The sequence below is a fragment of the Schistocerca piceifrons genome, chromosome X, assembly GCF_021461385.2.
Source record: "Schistocerca piceifrons isolate TAMUIC-IGC-003096 chromosome X, iqSchPice1.1, whole genome shotgun sequence".
NCBI classification, from domain to species: domain Eukaryota; kingdom Metazoa; phylum Arthropoda; class Insecta; order Orthoptera; family Acrididae; genus Schistocerca; species Schistocerca piceifrons.
The window spans coordinates 53,493,971-53,515,456 of record NC_060149.1 but is presented as its reverse complement, the minus strand read 5'-3'; the positions used below and the strand labels follow the sequence as shown (position 1 = coordinate 53,515,456).

General features: G+C 36.3%; 1 protein-coding gene across 1 annotated transcript in view; it reads left to right on the top strand.

The window, feature by feature from the left end:
* Positions 1 to 14,746, top strand: part of LOC124722172 — an 830,020-nt gene extending 815,274 nt beyond the window's left edge. The window contains exons 73-75 of the mRNA XM_047247373.1: positions 6,248 to 6,379; positions 14,013 to 14,212; positions 14,389 to 14,746. Coding sequence (XP_047103329.1) covers positions 6,248 to 6,379; positions 14,013 to 14,212; positions 14,389 to 14,466 — 410 coding nt within the window. The 3' untranslated portion in view covers positions 14,467 to 14,746. The remainder of the gene's footprint in view (positions 1 to 6,247; positions 6,380 to 14,012; positions 14,213 to 14,388) is intronic.
* Positions 14,747 to 21,486: the final 6,740 nt, after the last annotated feature.

Below are 21,486 nucleotides of genomic sequence, written 5' to 3'. Positions count from 1 at the left end.
ACTAGCAGCATGCATTCTATTATTAGAAACAATAGTCTTTGAATTAGTCCCTGAGTCAGGAGAACTAGCTGCACGAGCTCTCTTGTTAGACTAGGTGGTGGTACCTACCAGCAGCCCACCCATTCCAGAATCAGGAGAAAATTTCAAGGATTCCATCTCTGCCCCCAAGCAGCTAGGGAAATAAAGGTCCACCTATACAGAGCCCCACATACCTAGGTAAGCCTTATACAACTGGGTTGCAGCAGTTTTCCCAGAGGTTGCCAGCTACTGACTGTTCCACCTCAACAGCCATGCTTCTCATCAGCATACATAGCACACAGCACCTTAAGAATGAGAACTTTTTGTAGACTTTTTACTATCCTTGCAATCCAGGCTGTCAAGCCAAGATCCCTGTTCCCTGTGGCACACAATGTTCCACCACTGCATTGTATGATGATTGCTGAAGCATTCTCAGAGCTTATGGAGACAAAGAACTGCTGGCACTTATCATTCCCCATCTCAGGAAGCCTGGTGTCGCTATGCCAATACCCAGTAAACTAATGTTGATCCCCTGAGGGCTCCTGAGAGCAGCAAAGCTCAATCAGAATGTATATATATTTTGTCTTGTACATTTGGTGCTTTTTAGCTTAATATATAATAAAAAATAATCTTTGCAGGTACAGCTATTGCCAATGACAACTGCATGTATTTTCATAAAAACATAAAAAATATCTAATGTTGACTGCATTTATGTACATATAAAACATTTAATTCTATTACTACAAGATATTTATCAAATATCATCACTGACATATGCTAGAAAGCTTTACATATAAGGCAAGTAACTTTATAAGGATATGAAAAATCACATGTGCATAAAACATTGCTGTATATACTCCTAAGTAACTTATTGAAAGAACTGTGACTTTTTTGTAATCCAGGTATCACTGATGACAGGCAGTGCCCAAAACTAGTCTTGTAAAATAAACAATGATCAACAAGCAACTTATGTCAAACAATTAATTTTTAATATGTCATATTTACTATACATATTTACGTCTATATCTGTCTGTCTATACATATTACACATTAAAGTCCCCACTGCATTTTTCTGTCTGTATGTGAAGGGAGGACAGTATGTGTGTTTACTTTGTGCAAACTGGCTAACTCTGATATTATTTGTTGAATAACTCATGCCTTCTGAGAACTGACATGGCATGAGCTGCTCAAATTGTTTAAGTTATATTTAAGTGATTAGAAGTTGGAGTTGATATTCAGTTACCTAATTTTAATCATAACTCTAGACAGTGGCCTGTAAAAAAAATTACCACTACAGAAAACAAGCCATCTGGCTGTGTGTGTTTAGTATTACATGTGTGAAGTCAGGATGGGACACTAGCTAGATCTAATTATCCTTCTATCAGGAGTGGGCCACTCAACTATTTGTTATATGTAGATTTCAGAGAAAACATTTAGCATAGCATCAAACTGGGACATTCCTGATGAAAGTGGGGCCCCTGGACTCTTAATCATGTTGCTAACAATGGGTTTCTCTCTGTTACTATTTCCACAGTGATAAAAGATTTTTAGTAAATATAAAAATAACAGGTTCAGTAACTGATTTTCAAGAAATATCACCCAAAAATTGCTGCTCTAACTTTTAAAACAATGAATACAACTTATATAATAATAACTCCTCATGCTTCTAAAACTGAAAAAAAATCTAACAAAAACAAGGGAAGAGATATGTAAGTTTTGGAAACTTTTAAAACAAACTGTGAACAGAATAGATAAAAGATCTTACTGGGAGATTTAAATCTCCTGTTTGATAAAGGAAGGAAATATAATTGATGAATGGGGTCAACGTAACTTTACAAATGAGAATAGACAAAGACTTATAGAATGCTGCAGAGACTTGTACATTGCTACAGAGGTCGCAACTTTGTAACTAAAGCAACATAATTCAGGAGAAAATCAAACAAGTGTCAAACAGTGAAACATGCACATTGGAGAAAGGGGATGGCAACTATACCATGTCTGTATGGATAAAAGTAATGAAATTTACAAAGTTAAAGTACCACTACTCAGTTAAAATTAAAATCAAATTCATTCTGTTAATGAAAAAATGAAAGAACAATAAAATAAACAGGCACTACAACCCACATCAACTAATTAAAATGACATATATCAACAAATAACACAGATCATTAAATTAACAAAGAATCTAGAAGAACTGGTACCAAGCTCTAGAACACATGAAGAAAATGTGAATGTTGGACACCAGAACATGAGAAATTCCAAGCATGGTTAAAATTTCGAATGCACAAAACAGAAGAAAATGCCATCAACCTCATAAATGAAAGGAAAACATTCACACACACATTGGGAGAATCAAGAGCAGATTTCATAAAGAATAATAAACTCATTACCACAAAACCAAATCCAGGATCTACTACAAAAAGCTTAGGGAAACAACTACAACAATATGATCCCTGTATGGTAATACTGAAGATGGGAGAATGACACACAATAGCAAAGAAAATGCTGAAAACATGGAAAAACATTTAATAAAATTTTGAACTCAAATAACTCTTACAAATCAATGTAAATACACCAATAAAACAAAACCCCAACAAGTTAGACTTCCCCATCTCACCAAGAAGGAGCATTCTGCTGACAAAATAAATACATATATGATGTGTAGAGATGATCAGGGTCTTTTTGAAATGTGGAAATATTCAAGTGATGCAGTCAAAATCTCCTTACACAAGGCTATAACAAAAATTTGGATAACTGAACAATTCCCCAAACATTGGGCCATTTCCATCGCCAACCTTCTACACAAGAAGGGTGGTAAGATCAATTCGCATAACTACAGAGGAACCTCTACTAGACTGCACATACAATATGTTATCCAAGATGCTATGTGGAAAAATGAAGAAACAACTAGAAAAGTAGGTAGGAAACACCATATAGGTTTCAGACCATGGAAAAACTGTGCAGAGCAGATCATTAGTTTAAAGTTAAAAATGGCATATTACAGGACACAGAAAAAATCTCTTGCAATAACAGTTCTAGACTGTAAGGAAACATATGATTCTCTCCATAGACATTCAGTATTAAAACTTATTGGGCATCATCTAACACTGAATAAATTAGTAGAACTTATCCAGACCAACACCAAACCAAAAGTCAAGTTTAGAGGAGACATTTCTGAACAATTCCCCATAAAAACAGACCTTAGGCTGGGTTACTGTGTAATATCATTACTATTCAACTGTGCACTGGGATAATAAGAGACTGGTACAAGGAAAACCCATGGAACATAAGAATTAGAAGCTCCAAAAGTGTCTGGGTTTCGCTGGTGATTTTGCTCTCCCAGCTGCCAACGTTCAAGAAACCAGACAACAGGTTAAACTGCTACAAGAAATTTCACAGAAAATTACTATTTGGATAGGAGGGGGATGCTAACTCAACCACCAATTGCAAACAAAATTAAGATAGAAAAACAGGAAATCAGAGTTTTTGATAAATTTAGATATTTATGTAAAACCATAACTTACAACCTAAATGAGAAACTAACATAGAAAAATAGATTAAAAGAAATTAAACAGAGCAAATTACATCACCAAAAACACATACAACAATAAATCCTGTTAACAACTGCAAAATTAAAACATTATAAAACAGCTACATACCCAGAAATGACATATGCAGTTGAAGCCATCTTCAAAACAATTAATACATCAGAAACTGGCAGAATATGTAAAGACAGAAAGAAGAATAATTAGGACATTTGTAAAAAAATAAAAAACAATATCAAGTGAATGGAGATTGGAGAATAGCTTCAAATGAAACAGTATACAGGGAAGTGGAAAAAATATTGCTAGACAAGCAAACCAAACTACAAATAAAGGTCTTTCAAACACACACACACACACACACACACACACACACATCTGTGCGTGTGTGTGTGTGTGTGTGTGTGTGTGTGTGTGTGTGTGTGTGAGTGAGTGAGTGAGTGAGAGAGAGAGAGAGAGAGAGAGAGAGAGAGAGAGAGTTGTGTGTGTGTGTGTGCGTGTGTGTGTGTAAGATTAAAGAAATATGGGCATATAAAAGAACAAAAAACACTTTGTTTAATCATAAATTATAGCAATACTTTACACTGAAGTCATGAGATAACGATATGCACATATATTGGATGGCAGTACTATCACATACACAAGATATAAAAGGGCAGTGCATTGGTAAAGCAATCATGTGTACTCAGGTGAGTCATGTGAAAAGGTTTTTTGATGTGATTATGGCCACATGACAGGAATTAACAGACTCTGAATGCAGAATGGTAGTTGGAGCTAGACACAGGGAATGTTCCAATGTGGAAATCATTAGGAAATTCAGTATTCTTAGATCCACATTGTCAGGAGTGCACTGAGGCTACCAAATCTCAGGCATTACCTCTCACCACAGACAGTGCAGTGGCCAACGGCCTTCTGTTAATGACCAAGAGCAGTGACATTTGTGTAGAGTTGCCAGTGCTAACAGATGAGAGAGACTCCATGAAATAACCACGGAAGTCAATGTGGGACATAAAATGCATGTATCTGTTTGGACAGTGGGGTGAAATTTGGCATTAATGGGCTATGATAGCTGATGACCAACACAAGTGCCTTTGGTAACAGCACGACATCGCATGTGCGCCTATCCTGGGCTTGTGACCATATCAGTTGTACCCTAGATGACTGGAAAACTGTGGCCTGGCCAAATAAGTCCCAATTTCAGTTGATAAGAGCTTATGGTAGGGTTTGAATATGGTGAAGATTCCATGAAAGCATGGGCCCAAGTTGTCAACAAGGCACTGTGCAAGCTGGTGGTGGCTCCATAATGGTGTGGGCTGTGTTTATGTGGCATGGACTGGACACTGTGGTCCAACTCAATCAATCATTGACTACAAATGGTTATGTTCAACTACTTGGAGACCATTTTCATCCATTCAGGGACTTCACATTCCTAAACAACAATGGAGTTTTTATGGATTAAAATGCACTGTGTGATGAGGCAACAGTTGTTTGTGATTGGTTTGAAGAATATTCTAAACAATTCAAGAGAATGATATGGTCACCCAGATAGTCCAACATGAATCCCAATGAATCCCATCCAACATGGAAGGGACATAATCAAGAGGTCAGTTCATGCATAAACTTCTGTGCTGGCAACACATCTGCAATTATGGATTGCTATCGAGACAGCATGGTTCAGTATTTATGCAGGTGATTTCCAATGACTTGTAGAGTCCATGCCACATTAAGTTACGCCTTGCAAAAGTATGTCTGACACAATATTACAAGGTATCCCATGACATTTGTCACATCAGTGTGCATAACCATTGCGTAGTATTATTGAATTTTTATTGAATTGAACTATATTATTGAATAATACCTCATAATATAAACTTTTGTATAATTGCATAGTGGTCCAGTGAAGGCCATAAAATAAATTTACTTTTCTTAGAATGAAATACTGTTTCACCGTTGGGCTGTCATTTCTTAACCACAGTGTACATCCTGTAAAATGGGTATTTTGTTGTTAAACAAGCAGTAGAAATCAGAATGTGTAAGAACAATTTCAACTAGTACAGCAGCTATAATCTTAGTGGTATGTGGAAGCAGGCTCTTGATGCCAAGAAGACACAGAGAAATGTGCCGGACTGTTTACTTTCCTATGAGAGAGTGGTGGTGCTACTGCTATGGACATGGATACAATCTCTGCCAGAATGACATAAGGGTGTTACACATAAATTAATTGCAAGCCATCAAAGGGCTTTGAATTATAAATGGTCACCATACTAGCAGTCATATTAGTCAGTTGTTTCTGAAAAAGTGAATGTAAGATTGTGTTAAAAGCTCAATATTTTACTCAGATTCACCTGACAAGAAAGCTGAAAATGTATTGTACAACAAATTTCATTATTAGTAAGTGCACTAGAAACATACTTTTGATGGGATTATAATGTCTTCAGTTGATCTAATACTGATTCTTCAGTGTGGTAACTTATCACTGATTTGTTTTGCCATCCTGTGCCCCAGGAATTACTGGAATTACTTCTGTAATAATAACAATTAATTAGTGTGTGACTCTTTCATTTACTGCATCAACTGAAGTAAAACCATACAAAAATGATCTGATTCTCTCTCATTATTTTGTCTCATATACACATTATTGTTTGTAAAAAAGATCTTACAAGTTACTTTTACACTTTGAATCACAGGAATTGATGGAAAAACTGCATTTACCAAGAATGATGTGAAAAATCTGAAGGGAGACAAAGGTCTGAGACGGCAAGTGAAACTACCAAAGACTCTACTTGGAGTATGTACTGCACTGGCTCTTGAAACAAATGGTAGGTAACACATTTATTTCAGCTTTTTTTAAGAATTTCATATTTACCAATGAAATGAGGAAGTTCCCTACTTTGCGTTTTCATGTGCAAATTAAAGTTTGCCTCTGCTTGTAATCCTGTGGAGCATTTTATATTATGTGGTGCTACTTCTTCAGTTAACAGATCACAGGATTAAAGAAACTAAATTTTATCTTTACCTTTCTTTGTCTTACATTCCAGCATTTCCACTTCAGAGTTAATGAACATTGTATGTTAACCATTTCAGCAGTTTTGACATTCACACTTACTTACTTTCTGAAAAAATGTGATTGGATTAACGTGTGCTGTGTGGTAGCATTCTCACAACAACTACACTATAGACCTCCAGAATACAATTTTCATTCATTTCTTTATGTAAATGTCTACACCTCAATTTTTTCCTAATTTTTCAGTGCCATAAAGCTTTTCATATCATGTTTTTCAGTGTTTAACGTTCAATGAACTATTATTTATCAAAGAAAAAATAATTTCTGAACAATCAGGCATTTTCATAATACTCTTCTGCCAGTTCACCTCCACCACATACCACTAAAACAAGTAATACAGTAACATTACCAAAAACATTATTTTTGTAACTACACTCATGCTCATAAATTAGGGATAATGCTGATACACGGTAAAACAACACTCTGGTGGGCAGTTTGTGGGTTTAAATCACCTCGGGGTATGACCATGCAGTGCATTTGACCTGCGGTCGTCGCACAGTGGCGCTGGCAGCAGTCCACGTACGCAGAGGTGTGTTGGTGCATGTCAGAGTATGATGCAGCGAGTAAGTGTGCAGCCATTTTCAGATGTGCTAATGTTGACTGTGTGTTGAAAATGACTCAAAGAATCTAGGTTAAGGACAAACACAGCAGCAATGAGCAGTAGAGCAAAGGAGACTGGGACTTATACCTTATCGTTACTAGCTACTGACCACTATGATTGTTTGAATAGTGGGTGTGCTGGAAAGAAACTCTAAATCATATTATTAACATGTGGAAACATTTATTTTCCTATTATCCACATTTAAAACTACCACAGACTCATCATCAGAACTTTAATTTGTAGATTACATGAAGCTAGGTGTTGAAGTTACAGTGCTTATGAAAGTTGTTTTCACTTGTAATCTACAAAATATCTGCAAAATATATGCAAAAATATATATTTGGACTTATCTGCTATCAGATCCAGGATGTTTTAAAAGCCCATCTTGAGAGCATCTATCTTCACTGGTATAAAGTCTCAGTTTTTATATATACATGCATCACTGTGTACAAGCATCCAGCTTAAGTGATCAAAAAGACTGTGATGTGAGAGAAAGCACTATACCATACTGGAATCTTTGACATGTCAATTTTCATTTGCAAAAAGGTAGTACACAAATCTTGTGCAACAAAGTTAAGTAATTTTAGGCATCTCTCTCATTTTAAGCAAAGGATGGACACAGTTGCTCATTTACAAAATCACATCAACACAGGATAAATGGTCACACACAAAGTATTCATCCGTTTGAAGGCTACCTCACAAAAAGAGCATTTCAAACTTCACAACATGTGTCACTAGTGTAAAATATGTATATGTGGCATATGACTATATCTATTGAATTCTAAACTTAAGGTTTATGTTAAAACCTTTATGAGAGGAGTGACCATTTTAATTTGTGAAGCATTCAGCAATTAAGCAATTCATAACAGCATGTTCATAGATATGGATAGTATAACTGCATTAAGTAAACTGAAAATATATGCCCTCACAGTAAAGACTGAGGTCAGACATCGAACTTAGTTAGAATGAACAGTTACAAGAGTAACCATACCTCAAATTCTTCTCACATTCACAGCATTTGTGGGCAAAACAATTGCTTAGAAACTTCCTTAAAACTCTGAATCTCTCATGGACTCTCCCTTCAACCGCCCCCCCCCCCCCTCCCCCGCCCCACCTTACTATTTGGTTAACGTGATGATATTACCGTGATTGCGTATGTCTAATGAATTTTATTTTTGAGAACACTATGGTCTCCAAAGAAAATATGACTGGTTGGTGGAAAGAAGTCTACAACAAATTGTTCTAATGAGCAATTGATTCTACTGCTGCACTTCCTACTTATTTGGATTTGGATTAATACGTAAACAGTGGCATCACTCATGAAACTAAAAGGAGTAATATGTGACTTACAGTGTTCACAACAAATCTAATTGAAATAACAGAGAAATTAATTAGTATGATTATCAGCCCAACTGGGCACTGTCTGTCCAATATCTGGTCCATAATGTGGACAGTATTGAATATGTAATCATTTGGCTGAACATGTGGCAACAGAAAGTTGACACACATTTCTGACAACACAATAAATTATGAAATAATAATGAACAAAGAAAGCAATCATCTTATATAATTAATATTCAACTATATTAATTTAAATAATAAACTCATTGCGGAAAAGTAAATAATTAACTGGAGATAGCACTTTTGTTATGGCAATAATCTACATTACCTAAGATTAATGTTTGCTTACATTCACTGTTTTCCTCGATATGGCAAGCTATTAACTTTCAGTAGAACATAATTTCTATGAACATATACTGGATCAAATAAGCAACTGTTGGCTTTCAGCAAAATATGAACTATGGCAGTACATAATAGCATTATTACAATAGACACAGATATGAAACAAATAAATTTAATTAATTCTTTTCTTTAATTTTAGATTGCCAGAGTTACTTTAACTTTAGTTACTTTACTTTACTTTGTTGCACTCAATTAGCAAGACTGGCATTGCCTCTGAATATAATTGAACAACACTGTTAGCTTATTGAGGCTTCATTGTTAATTACATGCAATTATCTTTTTAGGAAACAAACAGAATTTATGATGATAGTCTTTTAATACTTTTCTTTTAACTATTTAAATAACAACACTCAGGTATTCAATAACTGGAAAGGAATGGAACCCTAAGTAGACGACAATGACTGAGGTTAATGACAAGCTCAAGTACCTATACTTTTTATGCACAACATTTATTACTGAAATAAAATTAACTGTGAATGTCACTGGGTAATGCTTCACAAAGTTTATAACATGAACAAAAATAAAACATTCTTATAGTTTGTTGTAGATGTTAAGCCATCACCTTCATTGTTGTCTACAGTGCTCCCATTACTCCATGTAATATTGTGTGCACACCTGGATTCACAGTGACTAGTTATGGGGCAGGATCTAGCCACTAACATCTGTCCACACATGTCCTGATCTTGTTGTCTCACTAGCAACAATTGTGCCTCACATTGGCCTGCCAGTGCACACCGTTTGACATTGCTAGGTAAAACCTCACAATTTTTATGACATGAACAAAAATACAACATTCTCACACTTCATTGCAGATGTGAAGTCATCGTCTTGATTGTCATCTAAAATGCTCTCATTGCTCCATGTAATATTGCCGCCACACCTGGATTTGCAATGACCAATTATGGGGCAGGATCTTAATGTTATTATAGTCTCTTACATCTGCCCACACTTGTCCAGCTCTTGGTGCCTTTCTAGCAACAACTGTGACTCACACAGGCAATTACAGTCCAAAATACATAAATGACACATGAACTGAAAAACAATGCATTAACATGAAATGATTAAATTAAATCAAAATACTAATAACATAGGAAACCATCCAAATCACTAACATCTAAGAAACGTTAACCCAACCATATGAAAAACTAATAAAATTTTGAAATTTGTCACAGAATTAACATTTTTAATCATAGCAAGCAATGAATAGAAGAAGAAATTATCAAAAAGGAAACACCAAATTGTTTTATTTTTGAATACAGTTTTAAAATTTTTCACAAAGTTAATGTTTATTGTCAAAGTAATCAGTGAATGCAATGGCACTCATGCCCAGGAGCAAGGGGGAGCCATGCCCATCTCCATACCCCTGCCCTAGCTCTCAGAGAAAGGAAGAAATGTAATGTAATCAGGAGTTTTTCTTTCAAGAAAAGATTTCAAAGTCAGTATTACACAGTTTTTTTAACACAACTGGAACTGGAACCTTTTATGGCTACTTTCAAGTAACCATTCATCTTCCAAATATTAAAAATACTTCAAACCCCCAGCTCTATGCCCCACCCCCACAAACTATCTTATGCACACTCTTGAATGACCACAAGAAGAAACTGACAAAAAGTAAATGATCAATATTGTCTTAAGGATGTGGTTTCACTTTGTAACCACTAGGGCATATAGTTTTCAACCACCTATTATTCATGTGATATATTTGAAAGAAAATCCCAATTTTCCCTAAACGCAATCACACATCTCTAAACTTTCATGAACTAATAATGCCAAAAACTAATTATTCTTCTAAATAACAAGAAAAATTGGCCTAAAATTTAATAAATTTTGTATCAAAGCTATGTACTGCCCCAGTGATTTTATTTCAAAACCACTCATAAAAGAGGTAGCACAAACTCAAATATACACTAGAATAACATTAGATATAATTGCTTTCACTGTCAATGACCTCCTAAGTACAGCCACACATAGCACAATCTCTGTGCCAACTTGATTTGAACACTATATGTGACTGCAACAATGCACTACATTTGTAGCACCTCAGTGTACCATAAGATGTCTCTGTCTTGCAACAGGATTGATAGTTTCATGCTAAGTGCACTGGTACTTTAAAATAAAAGTAAATAAATGGGGTTTCAGACAGAAAACACTGGTATTCAAAGGGTTAAATGTAATTGCAAGGCACATTGAAGCTCTGTGATTTTTGATCTGGTATGTAGTTTTCGTCCTTGTCACTGTCCTCTACAGATTCATCATCTGAATCCTCACAGTGGGGGCAGTTGTAGTACATGTCAGTATTTCCACCAGTGCATGGGCTACAGATCCATCTACAACATTTCACACAATCAATCCAATGAGATTGGCCTCTATAACCTTCCCAGTTTATGTGGCAAATACTAAACATAAATGTGTCTACAGTTGTTCTGCACCTAACACAAACTGGTCTGTTTTTGCAAAGATTTTGGATACTTGAGGATGAAAGTCCTTTTTGGCAGGATTATGTCAATGCTGAGTCACAAAAACTCACAGGAGGCTCTATTTCAATCTCCTGCACACATGCAGCATATGCATGTACCAAACTCCTGCCTAAATTTCTGTCTGTTTCCTCACCATCTAATCCATCAGGAATTCTTTTCAGCATCTCAGTAGGGTTTGGGGGATGTAGGCCAGTAGCAATATATGCTGATACTAAATTTTTGCTCACGGTTTCACTAATTCCAATCTATAGTCAGTTTAATGAGATAGGAAACTGTTCTTTTGGAATACAACCATGATAATAACTCTCCTTTCTCCATTGGTCCAAAATTCCTCTCCATTTTTTTTTCCATGGGCAAATACTGCAACATCAAGGGTTTGTGTGAGGTGTTGCATATGGTGGGAATAGAGTGATTTAAATTTTACTATGTCTGCATGTCTCAATCTCTTTAGTAGAAAAGTAACTGGCAAGATTGTCTCCTAATAACATCACTGAGTCTTCAGGATCATGAGTAGCTTCAAATGTATCAATAAAATTTTAAAGAACCATGCTTTGAGAGGTTCCTGTCAAACCAACCACTTGGATTGCTGGCATATTTTGTACCAGCTGGTCCACCTTCTACATCTACATTTACATCTACATAGATACTCCACAAGCCAGTATGCGGTGTGTGGTGGAAGATACCCTCTACCACAACTAGTCATGTCCTTTCCTGTTCCACTTACAGATAGAGTGAAGGAAATATGACTGTCTATATGCCTCTGCATCAGCTCTAATTTCTTGCATCTTATCTTTGTGGTCCCTACACAAAATGTATGTTGGCAGCAGTAGGTTCATTCTGCAATCTGCTTCAAATGCCAGTTCTCTGAGCTTTCTCAATAGTGTTCTTCAAAATGAATGAATTCTTCCTTCCAGTGACTCCCACTTGCATGCTGATCAAATCTACTGGTAGCAAATCTAGCAGCTCACCTATGAATTGCTTCGATGTATTGCATGAATGCTTTGTTAAATGTGGAATTTAAAATTTTCTTTTGCTGTCTGCTACTCCCAAGCCAGACTGGTCGATGAGTGATTGAACGGAAGCCTTAGACCTGCAGTCCAGTTGTTGTACGGATTCTGTGCCTTGTACACAACCATAGGAGGAAGCAGATGTGCATACCATCTGGCTAATTGAAGCACATCTGTGCTCTTTTACCCTTTCTATCCTTTTTGTGTTTCTGGATCCAGGTTGTCTGTATGTTGGTCTCATCATAATTGTAGATAGTTGTGCCTTTCACTTCCTGGAGAGCAAGTTCAGCATTACTGAAGAAGTTCAAAATGCCCTTACAATTGACAGATGATTTGGGCTGCTTTGTATTTGAAGCAATTCTAATGGGCAGGTTGTTTCCAACTCAGTCATAGGATTTTTATCTATCACTCATCATTTCTTTCACCTCTAGCAATTATTATTGATGTGAAAAATTCTGAGTTGCATAGTGCTTCAGAATCCATATAAAACTGTAGGTCCTCCTATAACTGGCTGGGTAGCTCAGTTCAAAGGTCAGAGAAAGGCAACAGCATACCACCTCCAACATGAAAACGTCTAAGAAAGCACTGTGGTGTTCAAAACAGTCTTTGAATTGATAATTGCTTTACTTATCTACATTTGTAGCCTATGAGCCACATTATGGTGTGTGACAGGAGTTACCTCTGGTATCAATATCGTTCCCTTCCTTTCCAGTTCCATACACATATAGCCCATAAGAGAAACAATTGTTGTTAAAAGTGTGTATTACATCTAATTTTTCTTATTTTTCTTCCATGATCATTTCGTGAACTGTATTTGTGAGAAAGCAGTTTGCCAAGTTCCGTGGTTTCCACTGAAACTGACTCAAGCTAAAATCTTTTTATGTTAAGCACTCATAACTCACAGCTTTCTGTAGTCTTATATGAATGTAAAGGCCATTACATATGTTATAACCTAATTAATATCTAGGGATATCTGCATCAAATTTCCTCTTTTTCTTTTTAACTTTATTTATTGATTTACCTACATTATAATTGAATTCTTCAATCTTTGTATGTCAATAGTTGCACATTGTCACTTACGGTGATTATAGACATTTTCAGTTTCAAACTCCTGCTATTCTCTCATTGATCCTTTTTTTGTCAGCCATTATTGTTAGTGTTAAGTATATTATGTGCAGCCCAAATATACTTGTCTTTTTCCAATGCGGCCCAGGTAAGCAGAAAGGTTAGACATCCCAGCATTAAACAGTATATTGTTAGTCAGTATTTACTGAAATTATTAGTGTTACAGGATAACTGAAGTGAGTATATTTAAGTGTTAAAATATTGTTTCAAAACCATGTTTGTAACTATACACATTCCTTTTTAATTCATGTTGGCACTGAAACATTGACCCTGAGACCACATCCTCTTATCTTATATTTGCCTTTAATGCCAGGAGATAAAACTGTCAGTGGGTTTTTGTCAGTAATTTATGGCTTACAGCAACATAAAAATAACAAATATTTGTAGTTTTGAAAGGTTCATACATCACACTTTACTCCCATGTGACTTTTGCAGGATCAGTTTTTATGGCTAAGAAACTTGAAATGGAGAAGAAGAGCTTTGTTAAAAAATATCTTAATGTCTTCTCTAAGAGAGTTGTCAACAGTGCTGCCCCTTTCACCTGTCAAGCTTGTGAATGCACTGCACACAATAATGGTGTAAGCTACACAGAATGTTTTCCATGTGAATATCCAGTACCATCACACATAGATCCAGTAAGTATGTTCATACCATTTAGATATCTTTTAATACATTATTATTAATCTCTAACTTACATCCTGAGTTGTAGTTCTTCCTTAAATTAATGCTAGTTTTCATATAAAAGTGAAAATAAGAACTGTATCTGCTCTGAACTGTGCTATAAAATGATTAATGTCTCTTTACTTTGCAGGAGTTTACAAGAGACATGGATATTCCAATAGAATACCAGTCAAGTATTGACTACACAGATGATGATGATTATTATTGAAAATTATACTATTTATAAATGAGGTCTTATTTATATGTAAAAAGTTGATAGATATTTTCACTGTAAATACATCATTTTGAATCACAATTGTTGAAAAGATATGACAGATTCTCTCTCTCTCTCTCTCTCTCTCTCTCTCTCTCTCTCTGTGTGTGTGTGTGTGTGTGTGTGTGTGTGTGTGTGTGTGATATGTAAATATTATGTAAATTCTGCATGTTATGAAAGCATTTGAATTGTAATTTATGTGACAGCTTGTAATTAAAGAACTTTTGTCATAGCACACCATTGTGTATTTCAGTATATATTGATGAAAAATCTTACATAAGTGTATATAACTACTCACTAAATAGAAGAGTCCTTTGCAGTGGCATCTACAGCACAGAAAAAGGATGATGAACTGTGTGAAAGCTGAACATTTTATCATTTCTGTGTTCTTGTTTTGTCCATTCCCTGGTGCCTTACCCTTTCAATGAGTAGTTACCTATTCTCTTTCATACCAGTTTTATAGCATCATTATTGCACTGTAGGCTACATTCTGCCCCATCAGTTTTACATTAAATTATCGAGAACCAGAAATGACTTTCATCTTGTAAATATCTTTTTCAGGAAACATTAAGAGCAGACAATAATTTGTATGTGAGTTATGGTGTTAGACATCCATCTCCAAGATACTATCCTTAAGTATTTATTTGGAAAATGATCTAACAATTGACATCAGAAGCCGATAACCAGATACAGATAGAAAAGTTTTTGATGTATTAGACGATGATTTTTTTTTTCCAGCCGGATGGAGGGGGGAGGAGGGTGAGGGGTGGGGGGGGGGGGTAGAGAGAGAGAGAGAGAGAGAGAGAGAGAGAGAGAGAGAGAGAGAGAGAGAAGAGGAGGTTGCCATCATCATGGTGGGGGTTATGGCTTCAGTGTCATACATAGCAAAAAGAGAGAGAAGATGGTGGTGATAAGTTAATTACTATTACTGAAACACCATTTAAAAATTAAGGGTGTTGGCATCACAAGAGACATCAGACTTTTCCCATGATTAGCATACTATAAAACTGTGAGTGTGCTGTTAAATCAAAATTCACTATCCAGTTTTAAGAATACATTAAAACATAGGTAACAAGAATATGAAAATAAACACAGGGCCATTTGATATTTGTACATTAATACATAGGGAAATATATTAGTAAGAATGATTATGGCGATGTGGGTAACAGTTCACACTTTAAACTCAACTTCTGTATAATTCAGGATGACATTACGAACATTAATTTGAATGAGTTAGCAGTGTTTCCATATGTTAGGTCTCATTTTAGGAAATTTAGTAAGCTCTCAATCTTATGTCATGTGGGTGCTCCTACAAAGCTTGGAGAGTCAACAATGATATTTTTCCCCCCACTTCCTCAAAACAGATGGTCCCACTAATTCTGCGATCTGAGTAACTTGCCACTGAATGTTCAAAATTCTTAGGTGTGCATATTGATAAGAATTTGAATTGGAGGTCACATACTTTTCACACAGTTTTCCAAAACTCATTGAATGTAGTCCATTCGCTGTGCAAGTAACTGATAATTGTGTTGAAAAAAAGAACCAGAAAGTTGGCTTACTTTGTGTAGTTCCATTTATTAATATAGAAAAACTTTCTGGGGAAAATCCACTATTAGAAACAAAGTATTAGTTGTACATCTATGTGACTACTCTGCAATTCACAATTAACTCTAGCAATACCAAGGCATGAAAGCATGAAAATATCTTTTGGCACACTTGTACCAATATCAACACACTCTCAACAATGTATGTTATGGGGGATGAGTGGCGGGTGGAGTGGGGTAGGGGGGGGGGGGAGGGGGGGGAGAGGTACTTAATGATCACCCCAAAAAATAATTTTTAAGAATGCAGATTTTGTTATTTGTTGCTGATTTTTGCTCACAATATACTTTTTAGAGAGATACTGATGTGTAAGTAAGGTCCTGAACCTGAAAATATTGATAATGACACTCACTGGGGAAAGTGACATCTAATAACACATAAATTTTTGGATGAAGTTTAACTGAAAAGTTTAAAACATCAGGTAGAAGAATTTATTTTAAAAAATTACTATTTCTTCAGAATTTTAAAATACAGAGTGGGGCAAATAAAAGTGGCCCAGACAAGTGTACACTATGTGATCAAAAGTATCTGGACACCCCCAAAAACCTATGTTTTTCATTTTAAGTGCATTGTGCTGCCACCTACTGGGAGGTACTCCATATCAGCGACCTTATTAGTCATCAGACATCATGAGAGAGCAGAATGGGTTGCTCTGCAGAACTCACAACCTTCAAAAATTATCAGGTGATTGGTTGTCACTTGTGTCATACGTCAGTACGCGAGATTTCCACACTCCTAACCATCCCTAGGTCCACTGTTTCGGATGCGATAGTGAAGTGGAAACATGAAGGGGCACATACAGCACAAGGCCAACCTTGTCTGTTGACTGACACAGACCACCAACAGTTGAAGAGTGTCGTAATGTGTAATAGGCAGACATCTATCTAGACCATCACACAGGAATTCCAAACTGCATCCGGATCCACTACAAGTACTATGAGAGTTAAGCGAGAGGTGAGAGAACTTGTATTTCATGATCAAGCAGCTGCTCATAAGCCACACATCAAGCCAGTAAATGCCAAACGACATCTCGCTTGGTGTAAGGAGCGTAAACATTGGACAACATAACAGTGGAAAAATGTTGCATGGAATGATGAAGCATGGTACACAATGTGGTGATCTGCTGCCAGGGTGTAGGTATGGCGAATGCCCAGTGAAAGTCATCTGCCAGTGTGTGTAGTGCCAACAGTAAAATTCTGAGGCTGTGGTGTTATGGTGTGGTCAGGTTTTTCATGGAGAGGGCTTGCACCCCTTGTTGTTTTACATGGCACTATCACAGTGCAGGCCTACAGTGATGTTTTAAGCACTATCTTGCTACCCACTGTTGAAGAGCAATTCAGGGATGGTGATTGCATCTTCCAACATGATGGAGCACCTGTTCATGATGCACGGCCTGTGGCGGAGTAGTTACATGACAATAGCATCCCTGTAATGGACTGGCCTGCATAGAGTTCTGACCTGTATCCTACACAACACCTTTGGGATGTTTTGGCACCACTGTAACAACATGAATTATTAAAAATAGGTTACTTCAAGGACACCTCCAAACCAGACACTGTAGCATGCATTCCACTGACCTCAAACCACCATCATTTGCAACTTCAGTGGTGTCAAGTGAGAGCTCATTGGAGAGTGGGATGGAGATCTTATCTGTTTTCTGATGGCTCTGCCTCGATGCCAGTGATGGTTGTGTGTTGACTAGGAGGAGGACGATTCATCTTTAGACAGTTTCTTTACTTATCCACTCTCAAACTTGTCTGCTTGCTGGATACACAGGACCTACACCTGGAGTTGTGGTCTGGGGTGTGACAGCAAGACCATTCTTATCATTATCCCATGCAATGCACCCTGACTGCAAATTTGTACAGTAGCCTGGTGATTCAACCTGAGCAGCATTGCTGGGGCACTTGTCACATACCGCTGTAGTAACCCAACATGCTCTACAGACTGTCAATGTATTGTTTTGGCCTGCTCAATCATCAGATCTGTGTCCAATTGAGCACATATAGAACATCATTGAATGCTATCTACAGCATCCTCCACAAACAGCATTAACTGCCCCAGTATTGACCAACCAAGCACAACAAGCATGGAACTCCATCCCACCAACTGACATCCAGCACCTGTACAACACAATGCATGCACATTTATTCTTGTATTCAACATTCTGGCTGTTATACTGGTTATTAAAGTACCAGCATTTCATTTTTGCAATGGCTTATCTCACACAATGTTAATCACTTAAAGGGAAGGGGAAACTGTCTGGGGTAATAGCAGGAAATTTAATGGGGGGAGGCACTGCCATGAATGGTAAAATACCAGTGGTTACAGGTGTTGGAGCAGCACCTTTTTTAGGATAGGTAAGACAGAAAGATGTCAAGTTCTACGAGAGGTCAGGATTGAAACAAATCTTCAGTTTAGGAAAGAAATTAAACAGCACAATTCTAGCACATTTGATCACCAATCACTGCTATCAATTATAAATTTTCACCAATCGCCAGAAATTTTATCTCCACCAAGTTGTATCTCAGTCCTAGGTAATTGCATTGATGAATTAAAGTCACCCAACCCAGTTGACATAATCTGCCTCTCTGAACACCATGTGACCACTGGTATAGGAACTAGGCCTAAGCACAATGAGAAACTCAGACAGGAGAGTACTGCAAATGTTAGAATAAGGAAAGGTTCTCATAAAAGTATAATTAAAAATAATGTAAGTATATTTCATCAAAATATTGGAAGTTTAAAGAATAAAGTAGATGAGCTTCTGGTTTGTTTAGAAGATTTAGAAGCTGAGAATGAAATAGATATACTATGCCTGTCTGAGCATCACATTGTTACTGATATGGATAAGGTAAATGTAAGTGGATATAAGCTCTCTGCACATGTAATGAGAGAAAATATGGAGAAAGGAGGAGTTGCCATATATGTCAAAAGTTATCATTGTGCAAAAAGTATAGAAACAAAAAAGTTTTCTGTAGAGAAACATATAGAAGCATGTGCATGTGAGCTTAAATTAAATAAAGGCACATTTATAATTGTAACTGTATATAGGTCCCCATCAGGAAATTTTCATCTATTTCTGAAAAATTTGGACTCCTTGTTGTGCTATCTGTCAGACAGGGGGAAGCAAATTATTATTTGTGGGGACTTCAATGTAGATTCTCTGAAAGAGGGTAATAGGAAAAATGACCTTGAAGTATTACTCGGTTCTTTCAATTTGACACCCGTTATTGATTTTCCTACTTGGGTGGTAAAGGATAGCAGCTCACTGATAGATAACTTCTTTATAGACCAAGATAAGTTTAACCAGATAAATGCTCAGCCTGTTGAGGATGGTCTTTCTGATCATGGTGCACAGCTAGTTACAATATATGACATAGCTCCATTCAGCAATACTAAACAGTCCTCCAAAATAGTACGTTCAGTCAACGATTTAACAATTGCAAATTTCAGGGAAAGCCTACAGCAGTTAGACTGGGATGAGGTGTACCGTGAACCTGATACCAATTTAAAATATAATTTATTTCATGACTTTTTGTAAATGCATTTGAAAACTGCTTCCCCAAGAAAATAGTTAAATATACTCGTCAGAAACCTTGTAACAAACCATGGCTTACTAAGGGTATAAAAATATCTTGTAACCGGAAAAGGGAAATGTATCTGACAGCAAGAAAGAGTAGTGACCCAGAAACTATCAAAACTTATAAAAACTACTGTGTTATATTAAGAAAAGTTATTAAAAAATCCAGGAGTATGTGTATCATGTCTGAAATCAGCAACTCTGATAATAAAATTAAAACAATTTGGAATATTATTAAAAGAGAAACAGGTCAACCAAGAGCAGAGGAAGACAGTATTACCATCAAATTGAATGAAAACTTTACGAACAAAAAGTCAGAAGTTGAAAATATTTTTAATAATCATTTTCTAAATGTTGTGGATATAGTAAGATCCAGGTGTTCATTAGAAGATGCTAGGCTGTTAATGGAAGAGGCCATACCTATGCAATTTGATACAATTGAAATCTCACCCACTTCTCCCTCTGAAATTAGGAAAATAATAAACTTGCTTAAAAGCAAAAACTCACATGGAATTGATGGCATTTCCAGCAAAATACTAAAAGCTTGTTCTCAACAGATAAGTAAGATTCTCAGCCACCTGTGTAATAGCTCTCTGGAACAGGGCATTTTCCCTGATAGACTGAAATATGCTATTGTTATACCTTTGCATAAAAAGGGGGATAGATCTGATGTCAACAATTACCGTCCAATCTCCCTTCTAACAGCTTTATCCAAAATTTTTGAGAAAGTAATGTATTCAAGAGTAGCTTCACATATCTGTAAAAATGAAGTACTAACAAAATGTCAGTTTGGTTTCCAGAAAGGTTTTTCAACAGAAAATGCCATATATGCTTTCACCAGTCAAATTTTGTATGATCTGAATAACCGAACACCACCCATTGGGATTTTTTGTGATCTCTCAAAGCCTTTTGATTGTGTAAATCATGAAATTCTGCTAGACAAGCTCAAGTATTGTGGCATGAGTGGGACAGTGCACAAATGGTTTAATTCATACCTAACTGGAAGAGTGCAGAAAGTTGAAATAAGTAGTTCTCATAACATGCAAAGATCAGCACATTCCTCAAACTGGGGAACTATCAAGCATGGGGTTCCACAAGGGTCAGTCTTGGGTCCTTTGTTGTTCTTATTATATATTAATGACTTGCCATTCTATATTCATGAAGAGGCAAAGTTAGTTCTCTTTGCTGATGATACAAGTATAGTAACCACACCCGACAAACAAGAATTAACTGATGAAATTGTCAATACTGTCTTTCAGAAAATTACTAAGTGGTTCCTTGTAAACAGACTCTCACTGAATTTTGATAAGACACAGTACATACAGTTCCGTACAGGGAATGGTATGACACCATTAATAAATATAGACCTTAATCAAAAGCATATAGCTAAGGTAGAATATTCCAAATTTTTAGGTGTGTCCATTGATGAGAGATTAAATTGGAAGAAACACATTGATGATCTGCTGAAACGTTTGAGTTCAGCTACTTATGCAATAAGGGTCATTGCAAATTTTGGTGATAAACATCTTAGTAAATTAGCTTACTACACCTATATTCACTCATTGCTTTCATATGGCATCATATTTTGGAGGAATTCATCACTGAGGAATAAAGTATTTATTGCACAAAAGCATGTAATCAGAATAATAGCTGGAGTCCACCCAAGATCATCCTGCAGACATTTATTTAAGGATCTAGGGATATTCACAGTAGCTTCTCAGTATATATACTCTCTTATGAAATTTGTTATTAACAACCAAACCCAATTCAAAAGTAATAGCAGTGTGCAT